Consider the following 12,302-nt stretch of genomic DNA (forward strand, 5'->3'; position numbering starts at 1 on the left):
AGCATCTTAGCTGTGGAGGGCAGTGTCACTGGCCCTCATATGTGGGATCCGAACCGGGGCCCTCTGGCATCCCAAGCGAGTTCTTAACCGTCACGCCACTCGGCCGGCCCAAAATGAACCATTTTAAAGAGAACAATGAAGTGGCATTTAGTACATTCGTAATGTGTGCAACCACCACCTCTGCCTAGTTCCAACGCATTTTCATCAACCCAAGGGAAACCCTGTGCCCAGTGGGCTGTCATTCCCCATTTCCCCCTCTCCCAGCCCCTGGCAACTGCCAATCTCTCTCTGTGGTTTTACCTATTCTGGGTATTTCATGTAAGTGGAATCAGACAATGTGAACTTTTGTGTCTGGTTTCTCTCACTTAGCATAATGCTTTTGAGGTTCATCCTCAGCATTGCAGCAAGGATCAGTACTTCATCCCTGTTTATGGCTGAATAACAATCCATTTACAGGTCTGCTACAATGTGTTTATCCATTCATCCACTGAGGAACATTTATGTTTCCATCTTTTGGCTCTTGTGAGGTGTTAATAAGAACATTTGTGTACAAGTATTTGTGAACAAGTATTTTAACTCTTTCAGATGTATACCTACAAGTGGAATTGCTGGGTCATTTTCATTGCTGGGGAATATTTCCATCAGGAATTATATGTTTAGCTTTTTGAGAAACTGTCAAACTGTTTACCACAGCAGCTAAACCATTTTACATTCCTACCAGCATGTATAAGGGTTCCAATTTCTCCATATTCTTGTAATCAATCAACTTTTAAAACCTAAATTTAAGAAATGTTATATATGGGCCAGCTGAGTGGATCCGTTGGTTAAGAGCTTACTCAAGAATGCGAGCTCTGAGCAACAGGGTCACCAGTTCGATTCCCACATGGGTCAGTGAGCTGCGCCTGAGCTGAGCTGCCAACATGGCGCAGCTGGTGAGAGGGCGTGCTCCTAACAACAAGGTTGCCTGTTCGAGATGGTGGGCTATGTCCATCTGCAACTAATTGAACACAACACCTTGAGCTGAGTGGCGCGACTGGACTTGGAGCTGAGCTTGCTGCACCCTCCACAACTAAGATTGAAGGACAACTTGGCTGTTGCGCTCCCACAATTCCCCAATAAAGTCTTAAAAAAAAAAAGTTATGTATATATATTAAAAAAAACTGCACTACACCATAAGGCACAGAGTATTTATTATCATAGAGGTTAAGCCTAAACTCTATGTTTATAAATACTGGAAAAGCAGGCCAGAAAAGTGCAGAGACTTACTCAAAGTCAAAGCTGCAATGCTGAAGATGCTTCTAACAAGATGGGCCCAGGCGAGAGGAAAATATTTTAGTAGCATTCCGTAACTCCACCCTCAACTTTACTCACATCCTTCAAGTTCCTGACACCAAAATTGTTTCCATTATCTTTCCGAGGATAATTAAGAACCCCAGTAATTAAAGAGGAAGCGAGATGGCTTTCAAATGGGAGGCAGGACACTGTGTGTGCCACCAAGCAGTAAGTACATCAGTCCAGCTATAGATGAGAGCCACTTAAGATATCTGGGGGCCGGGCGAGTGACTCAGTTGGTTAAGAGCACGAGCTCTGAGCAACAGGGTCGCCCGTTTGATTCCCACATGGGCCAGTGAGCTGCGCCCAAACTGAGCTGGTGAGAGCACGTGCTCTTAGCAGCAAGGCTGCCGGTTCGACTCCCGCATGGGATGGTGGGCTATGCCCACCCGCAACTAAGATTAAACATGGCACCTGGAGCTCAGTGACTGTGAGCTCTGACAGGCAGCCAGATGGCGACTGGATTTGGAACTGAGTTAGCTGCGCCCTCCATAACTAAGATCGAAGGACTACAACTTGGCTGTTCTCCTTCCCCGATTCCCCAACACTGTTCCCCTCCCCCAATTCCCCAATAAAATCTTAAAAAAAAAAAAAAGATACTGAGCACAAGGTTAGCCAATTTCAAATAGCCATTTAAGAAAATCTGTGGCTCCCAATCTCCCAATCTTCGTTTTCCCATAGCCTCCTATTCAAAGCCCTAAGTTTTTTTTCTCCCAAATATTTTCCAACACTTTTATTGGTCTGGGGTGGGGTTTTCAGGTGGTTGACATTTCCAAAGTGGAGAGGACAAAGGCCTCTGGCGTGGCTTCCTGCTTCAGCACCCCTGTCAGCAGGAACTCAGGTGAGAGGATGGGCACCCCAACCCGAAATGGAATGGAGCATCGAGGGACGTCCTGGGAGCACGTGACCACAACTCTCTGAGGCTGGGGAAGACAGAGAGCATAGACAGAAAGTCAGGCGGAAAGAACCCTAGAAATAGGCTTAGGGCCCACTTATCAGTTTTAGCATTACTCAGACATTAGATCCTGATATGAAGCCACATGAGGCACACTGCACTGTCTATGAAGCACTCCTGCCAGAAAGTTGAACCTGAATTTATTCAAGCCTCTCAGATTAACCATAATTTACAGGAATTATAGAAGATAGATGAATAAGATAAATGACACAACTAAGGGAATAAGCAGAAAAATCCAAACTGAGGAACATTCTGAAAGGACTGCTGCCCCAGTTGCTGCAGGGTCAATGGCATAAAATAGGCTGGCTGGGTTGGGGAGAATACTCTGGGGTGGAAGAGAATAAGAGAGGTAATAACTGCGGCAATACACAGACCTTGTCTGCATCCTGAATTGAACTGTAAAAAGACATTTTCAGACAACTGGAGAAATTTGATTAATGGAGTATGAGAAAATGACCAAAAAACTACTGTTAATTTTGTTATGGATGAATAATGGCATTGTGTTTATGTAAGAAAGTGTACATATTTCTTAAAGATGTGTACTTTATGTAGGAGGAAATAATGTTTGCACTTTCCTTTAAAATACTTCATTTAAGAAAAGAAAGAGAAAAATAGGGATAGAGCACATGTAGCAAAATCTAAATTAACCTGTTGACTCTGAGGGATTGGTATATAGAGGTTCACTGCATTATTCTCTCCTTTTGTGTATATTTGAAAATTTTAAAACTAGTCCATTTGGAATCAGCAGACCTATCTCTTTCTGTACCATAGGTCTTCCCTCACCACTCACTGTCCTGTATTCCCACCTGTACCTTCATTTTGTCTTCCAGCCCTTTCCCATTCCAGCCACTTTAGCTGCCACCTCAGCAGACCCAGAACATACCTTATAGGAGTGGGGCATGCTGGGTAGGACAGTGCCTCCACAGCAGCTGATGATCTCTCCCATCTGAGCTGGAGGAGGCTGGACTCCAGGGGTCACATGAATCTCATAGCCCTATGAGGAAGAAAATGGTGGAGGCAGTAGACCTTTGGGAAACTTCTGGAGGGAGGGATGAAGCATGGGGAGGACGACAGCCTCTCACCTCCAGCAGCCTTCGCTCCTGAGCACGGCTCAGGGCATCTCGGAGGCTGAAGCCAAAGTTCTTCTCCTGCTCAGGGTCAGTTACCACATAGTCATCTGGGGGCAAGAAGCGACCAGCCCTGTGGGACTAAGGACAGTAGTCAGTGTCAGAGCTCAGGCCAGCCACCAAGCTCTGGGCCTCGCATGTATAGGGTGCTCAAAGTATTTTGTGTTTTTTTAACCAAAAACACCGTTATTTTAATCTTCAAAGAACTGTTCTTTTCCCCAACATAGTCATGATTACCTTACAAAAATGGAGTTTACAATGCCTCTTTAAAGCATTCTACTTTAACAGGAAACTTAGCTTCACAGAATTCATACATTGAAAGTTTTTTTTTTAATGTACATTTTGATGTCATTATAATGTGACAAAACAGAACCTAGCATAGGGAATCCATTCATATTTCAAGTGCTTCTCCTCCAGCACTGTTTTACTATTTCCATTTAGCAAAATCTGGCCTAATTTAGTAATCCTTCTTCCTCTGGTGTGATTTGTTTCACCAGAGGCAGCCACTGTGACAGCTAAGTGATAGTGTTAGCCACCACAGCTATACCACAAGTCACAAAGTATCTTTTAAATTAAGCCTTCTGCCTTATTCACCCCTTTCTTCCTGCTCCCCTTCCTCCCACCACTTTCTAGAGTGCTAGGTGAGCAGTCTTCTTTGGTCACTCTCTATTGGTCTGTCTTCATCTCCTGGCCTCTCACCTGGTGCAGCCAGTCCAGGGAAAGGATAGGAATCCCCCGCCCCAGGGCACACAGGAACTTGACCGTCCGGCGGATTCGATCAGTCACCAGGTAGGACGCTTCTGCCACTGAGCTGGCCAGACTTCCCCCCAGGGCCAGCACTGCCCGTTCTCCGCGGGCATCCACCACTCCTGTGAAGAGTACCTGTGGAAGGGGTTGGCCTGAGCTGGTCACAGCAACCAATGCCATCAGGGCCCATCTCCCACATCCCCTGAGTCTCCTCCCACAAAGCCCCATGACCCTTCTCTCCTACTTTGGGGGCTGTGGACTTGTGGTTAGGTTTGGTGCATCGGAGGCTGCGGCCCGGCATTCCCTTGGGCTCCTCCTCAGCCTGGTCTCTCTTTCTCTTGCCTGGTCTTGGCATCACTACATTCTGGGATTGAAAAAGATTGCAGTGGAGTTTCGGAGCTAGAGCCCTTTCCCAGCTCCATGGCCCCAGGCCTCTCCTCACCTCTTCCTTGAGGGTCGCTGTCTTCTGGGGGACATTTCCTCTTCGGAGCCGTTTCTGAAGTGGAGGTGAATCCACAGTCCCTAAAGGTCTCTTGTGGTTTTGAGAGGCCTTAGCCTGGGGCTCTGGGGTGGACCTGTGTCTACCTGCTGCCTCTCCCTTTTGGATCTGAGGAGCGCGAGTGGAAGCCTCTGGAAGCTGGGCAAAGGCAGGCTCAGGAGGGGTCCTAGGGGACTCAGCTGCTCTCACTGCTCCTCGCCTGTGGGTCCTTGAGGACCGGGAATCAGGTTCAGGGGGTGCAGAGGAGGGGTTGTGGACAATGGGAGCTGCAAGGAACCCATGCTTTCTAGTGGCCCTTGGCCTCCTGCTGCAGTTGGCTTGAGGGATGGGCTCAGGGGGAATAGGCTGGTCTGTGGGAGTGGAAGGTTCAAGGTCAGGGTCTGTGGGTTCAATTGGTTGGTAGGTTTTGACAGAGGCCCTACGTGTCCTGCGCCAAGTGGCCTGAGATGTGGGCTCAAGGACAACAGGCTGGTCTGTAGAAGTGGAATGCTGGAGCTCAGGGGCTGTGGGGACAATTGGTTCAGGAGTCTTGACAGAGGACCTGTGTGTCCGGCCCCGAGATGTAGGTTTGGGGGTGACAGGCTGGTCTGTGGAAGTGGAATGCTGGAGCTCAGGGGCTGTGGGGACAATTGGTTCAGGAGTCTTGACAGAGGGCCTGTGTGTCCTGCCCCGAGATGTAGGTTTGGGGGTGACAGGCTGGTCTGTGGAAGTGGAATGCTGGAGCTCAGGAGCTGTGGGGACAATTGGTTCAGGAGTCTTGATAGAGGGCCTGTGTGTCCGGCCCCGAGATGTAGGTTTGGGGGTGACAGGATGGTCTGTAGGGGTGGAAGGCTGGAGCTCAGGGGCTGTGGGGACAATTGGTTCTGGGGTCTTGACAGAGGACCTGCGTGTTCTGACCTGAGATATGGATTTGGGGGTGACAGGCGTCTTGACAGAAGATCTATGTGTCCTGCCCCGAGAAGTGCGTTTGGGGGTAACAGGCATGTTGACAGAAGATCTATGTGTCCTGCCCTGAGTAGCCTGAGATATATTTTTGGGAGTGACAGGCTGGTCTTCGGCGGTGGAAGATTGCAGCTCAGGGGCTGTGAGGACAACTGGCGCAGGGGTCATTTCAGAGGACGTGTGTGTCCTTCTCCGAGTGGCCCAAGATGTGGGCTCAGGGCTGATGGGCTGGTCTGTGGGGGTGGTAGGGTGGGGCTCCAAGGCTAGAGAAGAAACTGGAGAGGGGGTCATTCTGGAGGATCCTCGGGGCCTGACTTTGGGTTTTGCACGGAAAGGGGCCGGCTCTGAGGACAAGGCAGTCTCTGGGGCTTCCTGACTCCTCTTTTGCCTGGTTCTGGGAAAGGGCAGCTCTAAAGGGGGTGAGAGAGAAAAGACGGGCTGAGGTGCAGGATGTTTCTGGCTCTGAGAAACGAGGGGGTCTGGGAGTGGGGCTGCGGCTTCAGGTTGTGTCAGAGGTAGATAAGCACCTAGGGATTCTGGGTCACCCTGGGGAGAAAGAGAAGCAAGTGAGGGAGAGAGAGGCAGAGAGAAGGCAGGAATGGATACTGTTCTGGATACTTGTTTAGGGGTGGAGTGTACACGCTGGCATTGCTCTTTCTATCTGTGACCACCTTCCATTAGATTGGGAACTTCCTGGGGAGGAAATCGTCTTCTTTCCCACGGACCTCGCCCCACAATGCCACTATAGTGTTCTCAGTATATGGATGATGGACAGTTGGGAAAAGAGGGAAGGGACAGGAAGAAAGGGGCTTTCTTTCTGAGTCAGGTAGAGGAAGACAGAACTTGGGAAACAGACATATGGAAAGCAGCAGGTGCCAAGGTAAAGGGACAGAGCCAACTAAGGAGTGTGAAAATGGAAGACAGTGCAGGGAGGGACAGTGGAGGGAATGTAGACGTGACTTGTGGAGTAGGGGGAAGAAGAGAAAGCAGCTCTCACCCTAGAAGCCTTCTCAGCAGGTGGCATCTTGTAATTCAAGTGGCCTAGACAGAAAGTAAAGACAATGTGGGTGAGGTCTAAGCAGTTACTGAGGGGATGAGTATCACAAGGGCTAGGTAATGCTTTGGGTTCCCCTGTGCCTTTACTTACCTCTCTGCTGCCTCATGGGGCTCACTGGGGCTCCCCTTTCTCCACCTGACTGGCTCTCAGAAGCTGTCAGGGCTGAAGCTAGTCCCTGGAAGTCCCCTGCCTCTATTTCAGGCTCTGCTGTTGGACTGGAGGCCTGCCCTTTTGGGTCCTGGCTCCCTCGCTCTGTCTCCCCTCTCCAGGCGCCACCCTCCAGTATCACTTTGGGTACACCAACCTTTAGCCCATCTGGCTCACACTCTCTCTCTGGTGCCAGTTTCTCTGCTTCTCTCTCAACTACTTCTCTTGCAAGAGTCTGCTCTACTATCTCTTTCTCTTGTAGTTCCTTGGGTGTTTCAATTTCGACCCTTACACTCTCCATATACTTTTCCGTACTTGCACTTTTCACCGTTTTATCAGACTCTTGTCTCTGAGTGGCTCTAGCCAACACCTGTTTTCTCTCCCTGTCTTGCATCACCCTAGTTAATTCTTCCTCTCCCATCACATCTTCTCTCTCTCCTTCTGGTGGCAGTTTCTTGGCGTCCCTCTCCAGTGGCCCTCTCTCGGGGGTTACCCTCTCTGCTGTTTCACTTGGTATACCCATGCCTTTCTTCACAGTCTGCCTCCCTCTGCCTTGAATCCTCAACGGCTCTGTGTGAACTGGGCTTTCTGGATGTTGGTCTCGAGGCATTGCCCTAAGTGGAGAGGGGCAAGATCCATGGGCCTCAAGCTGGGCAGCAACGGGCTGGGTCTCAGAGGTCTCTGACTCTCTTGGACAGAATGGCTGAGTAGGCAAGATCTCCCATGGCTCATCCAGGGCACCTCAAGTAGACAGAGAGAGAGACAAGAGAGATGAGAGATGAGAGATGAGAGAGAGAGGGGGAGAGGAGAGAGACAGGATTAAGATATATTCATGAGGGCCGGCCGAGTGGCGCGATGGTTAAGAGCTGGCTTGGGATGCCAGAGGGCCCTGGTTCGGATCCCACATATGAGGGCCAGTGACACTGCCCTCTACAGCTAAGATGCTGAACAACAGCTCAACCTGGAGCTGGGCTGCCGTGAGTCGCCAGCGACGGCGTAGGCTGCAGCCCCTGCTGCAGTGGGTTGCCATGGGCTACCATATGTAGCCAGCAGCCAGCGTGAGCGGCCAGCAGCCGCAGTGAGCGGCCGTCCAGAAGCCGGCGACTGATCTGCCTCGCCCGGGAAGAGCGCAATGATGGTGCCAGCTTGGGCCAGTGAAGCCACGTCCTCCACAACTAGACTGAGGAGCAAAAACGACAGCAACTTGTCTGTTCCCCTTCCCCCAATTCCCCAGCGCTGTTCCCATCCCCCAATTCCCCAATAAAAATCTTTAAAAAAAAAAAAAAAGATATATTCATGAACAATAAATCTATATGGGTCATTAAGGAATGCTGGGAATAATAAGGATAGTTGTAACATTTACTATCTGTCTCAAAAGGTAAGACCATGCCTTCATATAAAAGATCTCACAATAGCTTCTTAAAAATTATGCTAGACTAACTGCTCTTTGGGTTTAACTTAATATGGCATTTATTTTCTAACGAGATGGAGAAACATCAGCAAAATCATTGAAGAATATGAAAGAAACATGTAGAGGGAGAAAACAAGGATGCCAAGTTAGGGGCACAGAGGAGGGGAGTTTCTTATACCTGGGTCCCGGAAGCTGCAATGGGAAGGGCCAGGCTCTTGGGGTACGAAAGCCTGTGTGGGTTCATCCTCTATGCTCGGGACTGCTGCACAAGAAAAGATGGCCTAAGCACAGCTCCTCCACGGAACTCCAGGGTCCATTCTCAGTCTCCAGCCCTGCGCATGCCAGCTTGCACGCCCTTCAAGGACCACCAGTCTAATCTCCCAGCTCCTGCTTGCGCCAGTATCCCGATGACAGAGATGTCCTTACCTTCCAGGCTCTGATTCTCTGTCTCTGCAAAGCACTGGGTAGCTTGGAGGTCCAGATCTTCAGAATCTGGTGGGGGAGGAATGCAGGATAATAAAATATCACATGTGACCCATAATTCTTTACTTTTTTCCTACTATTCTCTCCCCAACCCAAACCCCTATACAATGGGACTGAATGCTTGTGTTCCCCCTAAACTTATGTTGAAACCTAACCTCCAATATGACGGTATTAGGAGGTGGTGCCTTGGGCAATGCTTAGGTCATGAGGGTGGAGCCCCCACAAATGGGATTAGTGTCCTTACAAAGGAGACCCCAGAAAGCATTCTTGTGCCCTTCTGCCATGAGGACACGGTGAGATGGACACTATGAACAAGGAAGCAGGTCCTCACCAGACACTGAATCTGCTGGCGCCTTGATCTTGGACTTGCCAGCCTTTAGAACTGTGAGAAATAAATGTTTGTAGTTTAAAAGCCATCCACTCTGTGGTATTTTGTTATAGTAGCTTGAATGGACCACGACACCCTGTAAGCTTTCTTCATCTTAGGGGTCGAGGGAGGAAGGCAGGTAAGCACTTACCATCACAGTTGCCTCCAGAGTCCCTGGTCATGTCCACATGTGGTTCTCTCCCACTCTCTGTGGGGAGCTGGGTTCCCTTTCTCTGTGGCTGGGTGGGTTCCCCTGGAGTGCCTGTATCAATCACCAGATCTGTTAGGTTCTCCCTTGAGACAGGGAGGTCCTCCCCCACTTGCGCTACAGGTAACCACCCTGGCCCCGCCTCAGAGCTCTCCCCTGCTCAAGGACAGTTGCAGCCCACTCCATTCCAACTTCCCTTCTGCTGGAAGCTGACTCTATCTTGTATCTGCCACTGCTGAAGCTGCTAAGGATGCACCCCCCCAAGCATGTTCCACAGTTCCCACCTGGAGGATGCCGGGCTTCTTCTAGCTGCCCCCCAGGCAGCTTTGCTGGGTCCCCTTCTGTTTCCACATTTGTTGGATTTGTCCATGCCACAGGCACCTGATGCTTCTCCCACAGTGTGACAGCTGGCCCTGGTGGAACTTCCTCTTCCACTTGTGTGTTCATGCCCACTGTGGCGGAGGCTTGGCTTTTCTCCAGGTGGACTCCAGATGAGCTCTTATCTTTCTCCATCTCTATATCACAGTCCCTGAAAAGAGGTTGGCTCTTTTCTGAATGTGCTTTGTCTGTGTCACCCTTGGGGACAGATTCTCTCTTTTCCACTGGGAACTCTTCCTCCTCCACATCGGTGTCACTGTCTGTCCCAGCAGAGGTATGGCTTCGCTCCAGGAGGGCCAGAGGCTGGGCCCTGGCCTCTTTCACATCTGTATCTCTGTTCCACACGGCAGCATGGCTCTCTTTCAAACACGCCAAAGCAAGCGCTGCTGAGACTTCTTCCTCGTCATCCGTATCGCTGTCAATAACTATGGGGGGTTGGTTTCTCTCCTGAGGGACCATCAGTGGGGCCGCACCCTTCTCCACATCTGTGTAACTACCAGCTGGGCTCTCTTGAAGATGTGCCAGGCCAGCTCCCCCAGGACTCTTTGTACTAACTCCATAGAAGATTTCTCTCTTCTTCACAGGAAGCACAGCTAGGGTTGCAGGGACTCCCTCTTCTTCCACGTCTGTATCACTGTCTGTGGAGCCAGAGGGCTGGGCTCTTTCCAGATGGACCTCCACTGTCCTTCCTGGAGGCCCGCTCTCATCATCCACATCTGTCTCACTGTCCTCCCCAGCAGGTTGGCTCCTCTCCAGAATCACCCCATTCCTTGCATCCCTCTTGACTTTTATGTCATTGTTCCCCTCCTTCACTGAACGCTGATCCTTTTTAAGATGGATTTCTGTTATGACAACTTTAGGCTGTTCTGTCTTTGCAGTGGCAGCTGAGGAGGCCTCTCTTGCTGCTGGTTGCTGAATTTCTTCCTTATCTGTGTCACTGTCCAAGTTGAAGGCCAAAGGTGGCCGAGGGCCATCTGGGGGAGGGGAAGGCCCCTCTTCATCACTATGAAGGGAAGAGAAGAGAAAGAGTGTATAGACTGTTTCTCAGGAAGAGATACCTGACTCAACCGCGAGCTCCTTGAGGGCAGAGACAGGAAGTATTTCTTTTTCTAGCTCCGGCAATTAATTCTCCACTTGGCACATCAAAGCTGCTCAAGAAAAATCCAACTGATGAGAGTATGTGTAGTTCCCCAGTCCCCACTTTCACGATAATTCTGTCTCCTAGAGATGGATCCTCCAGACCTTGGTTCCTCCTCCCTCTGAAGACTCAGGTGTCCGGCCCTTCAGTACTCACCTCTCAGGAACTACTGTTGCCATAGGGGAGGATGTGGTCCTTGGTTCTTTCACCACACACCTTTCAGAAAGAGGATCTGTCAAGAGTAGAAGAGTAAGTTGACATTTTTTACACTCACCATCCCCATCTCCTCACTCACGCTTCCAATACACATACTTACCTACTTCCTCTTCCGAGTCCTCAGCCAACAGGAGTCCCTGGGGTTGAGTTCTTCCCTGTTCCCTGGGTGTCTCCTCTACAGTAAGACGGCCCCGGGAGACAAAGGGCAGGGGGACATCCAGGCGATGGTATTGGCAGGGCAAGTCAGCAAAGACAACTAATTCCTGGTCCCTCAGATGATGACTCACCCCAGGGCTCAGGACCTTGGGAGGCCTCAGGATTTTAGTACCATTGAGGCTCCCACAATCCTGGAGGACAGGTGCCTTGTTCCAGGCCAAGATTTCAATCACTGCATGTTGTTTGGAGATGGATGGAAAGGGCAGGACCACCGAACAATCAGGCATTCGGCCTACCACATTCTTTCCGAGGTAGAGCGGGAAATCTAAGAATCAGAAAGGTAGACAGGTTCTAAGGTCACGGTCCTGGCCTGTTATTAGGAAAATGATCCTGTGAAGCACCCCACTACTCACTCAAGGTCCTCACATGCAACCAAAAAATAAAAGGCCCTAGGACATCTAGTTATTAAAGAACATATGCAATACATTATTCACAGTCAATACCCCACACAACGGTACCAAATTTTTATGATAAAATATACATAAAATATATCATTTTAACCATTTTTAAGTGTATAGCACAGTGGTATTAAGTACATTCATACTGTTGTGCCATTATCACCGCTACCCATTTTTAGACCATGCTGGATTTTAATTTAAATCTCTCCATCTTTTCCTACCAAAGTAGTCATCTACAGTGAGTCCAGAGCACTTGCCTGAAACAAGCAACTCAATCAGTCCCCTCTTCTCCATTTCCAGTAAAAAATTTTTGGGGGGGCCGGCCAAGTGGCTCAGTTGGTTAAGCACACAGACAACTAAGACTGAACAAGCCACCTTTAGCTGAGCTGCCCTGAGCTGCTGACAGGCAAACGGATGGCTCAGTGGTTAGAGCGTGCGCTCTTAGCAACAAGGTTTCCGGATTGACTCCCGTATGGGATGGTGGGATACGCCCACCTGCAATTAAGATTGAACACAGCACCTTGAGCTGAGTGGCCGCGAGCTGCCAACAGGTGGCTGGATGGAGCTGAGCTAGCTGCTCCCTCCACAACTAAGACTGAAGGACAACAACTTGTTTGTTCCCCTTCCCCAATAAAATCTTAAAATAAAATTTTTATGATAAATCTCCTTAAAGAAAAAAAT

At 49.7% G+C, this 12,302-nt stretch overlaps 1 protein-coding gene across 13 annotated transcripts in view; it reads right to left on the reverse strand.

The window, feature by feature from the left end:
• Positions 1-2,050: 2,050 nt before the first annotated feature.
• Positions 2,051-12,302, reverse strand: part of MDC1 (mediator of DNA damage checkpoint 1) — a 16,146-nt gene continuing 5,894 nt past the window's right edge. The window contains exons 4-18 of one of the 13 annotated variants that reach the window (XM_019631828.1): positions 11,108-11,488; positions 10,948-11,023; positions 9,560-10,656; positions 9,219-9,329; positions 9,032-9,082; positions 8,644-8,709; positions 8,396-8,476; positions 6,750-7,547; positions 6,600-6,643; positions 4,604-6,148; positions 4,406-4,525; positions 4,114-4,296; positions 3,370-3,495; positions 3,171-3,281; positions 2,051-2,255 (exon numbers count right to left, since the gene is read on the reverse strand). In XM_019631828.1, coding sequence (XP_019487373.1) covers positions 2,088-2,255; positions 3,171-3,281; positions 3,370-3,495; positions 4,114-4,296; positions 4,406-4,525; positions 4,604-6,148; positions 6,600-6,643; positions 6,750-7,547; positions 8,396-8,476; positions 8,644-8,709; positions 9,032-9,082; positions 9,219-9,329; positions 9,560-10,656; positions 10,948-11,023; positions 11,108-11,488 — 4,958 coding nt within the window. In that variant the 3' untranslated portion in view covers positions 2,051-2,087. Of the gene's footprint in view, positions 2,256-3,170; positions 3,282-3,369; positions 3,496-4,113; positions 4,297-4,405; positions 4,526-4,603; positions 6,149-6,599; positions 6,644-6,749; positions 7,548-8,395; positions 8,480-8,643; positions 8,710-9,031; positions 9,083-9,218; positions 9,330-9,559; positions 10,657-10,947; positions 11,024-11,107; positions 11,489-12,302 lie in introns of all 13 variants that reach the window. The other 12 variants (XM_019631835.1, XM_019631827.1, XM_019631829.1 and 9 more) reach the window with 12 other exon arrangements.

The sequence above is a fragment of the Hipposideros armiger genome, unplaced genomic scaffold, assembly GCF_001890085.2.
Source record: "Hipposideros armiger isolate ML-2016 unplaced genomic scaffold, ASM189008v1 scaffold_1050, whole genome shotgun sequence".
Lineage (NCBI taxonomy): Eukaryota > Metazoa > Chordata > Mammalia > Chiroptera > Hipposideridae > Hipposideros > Hipposideros armiger.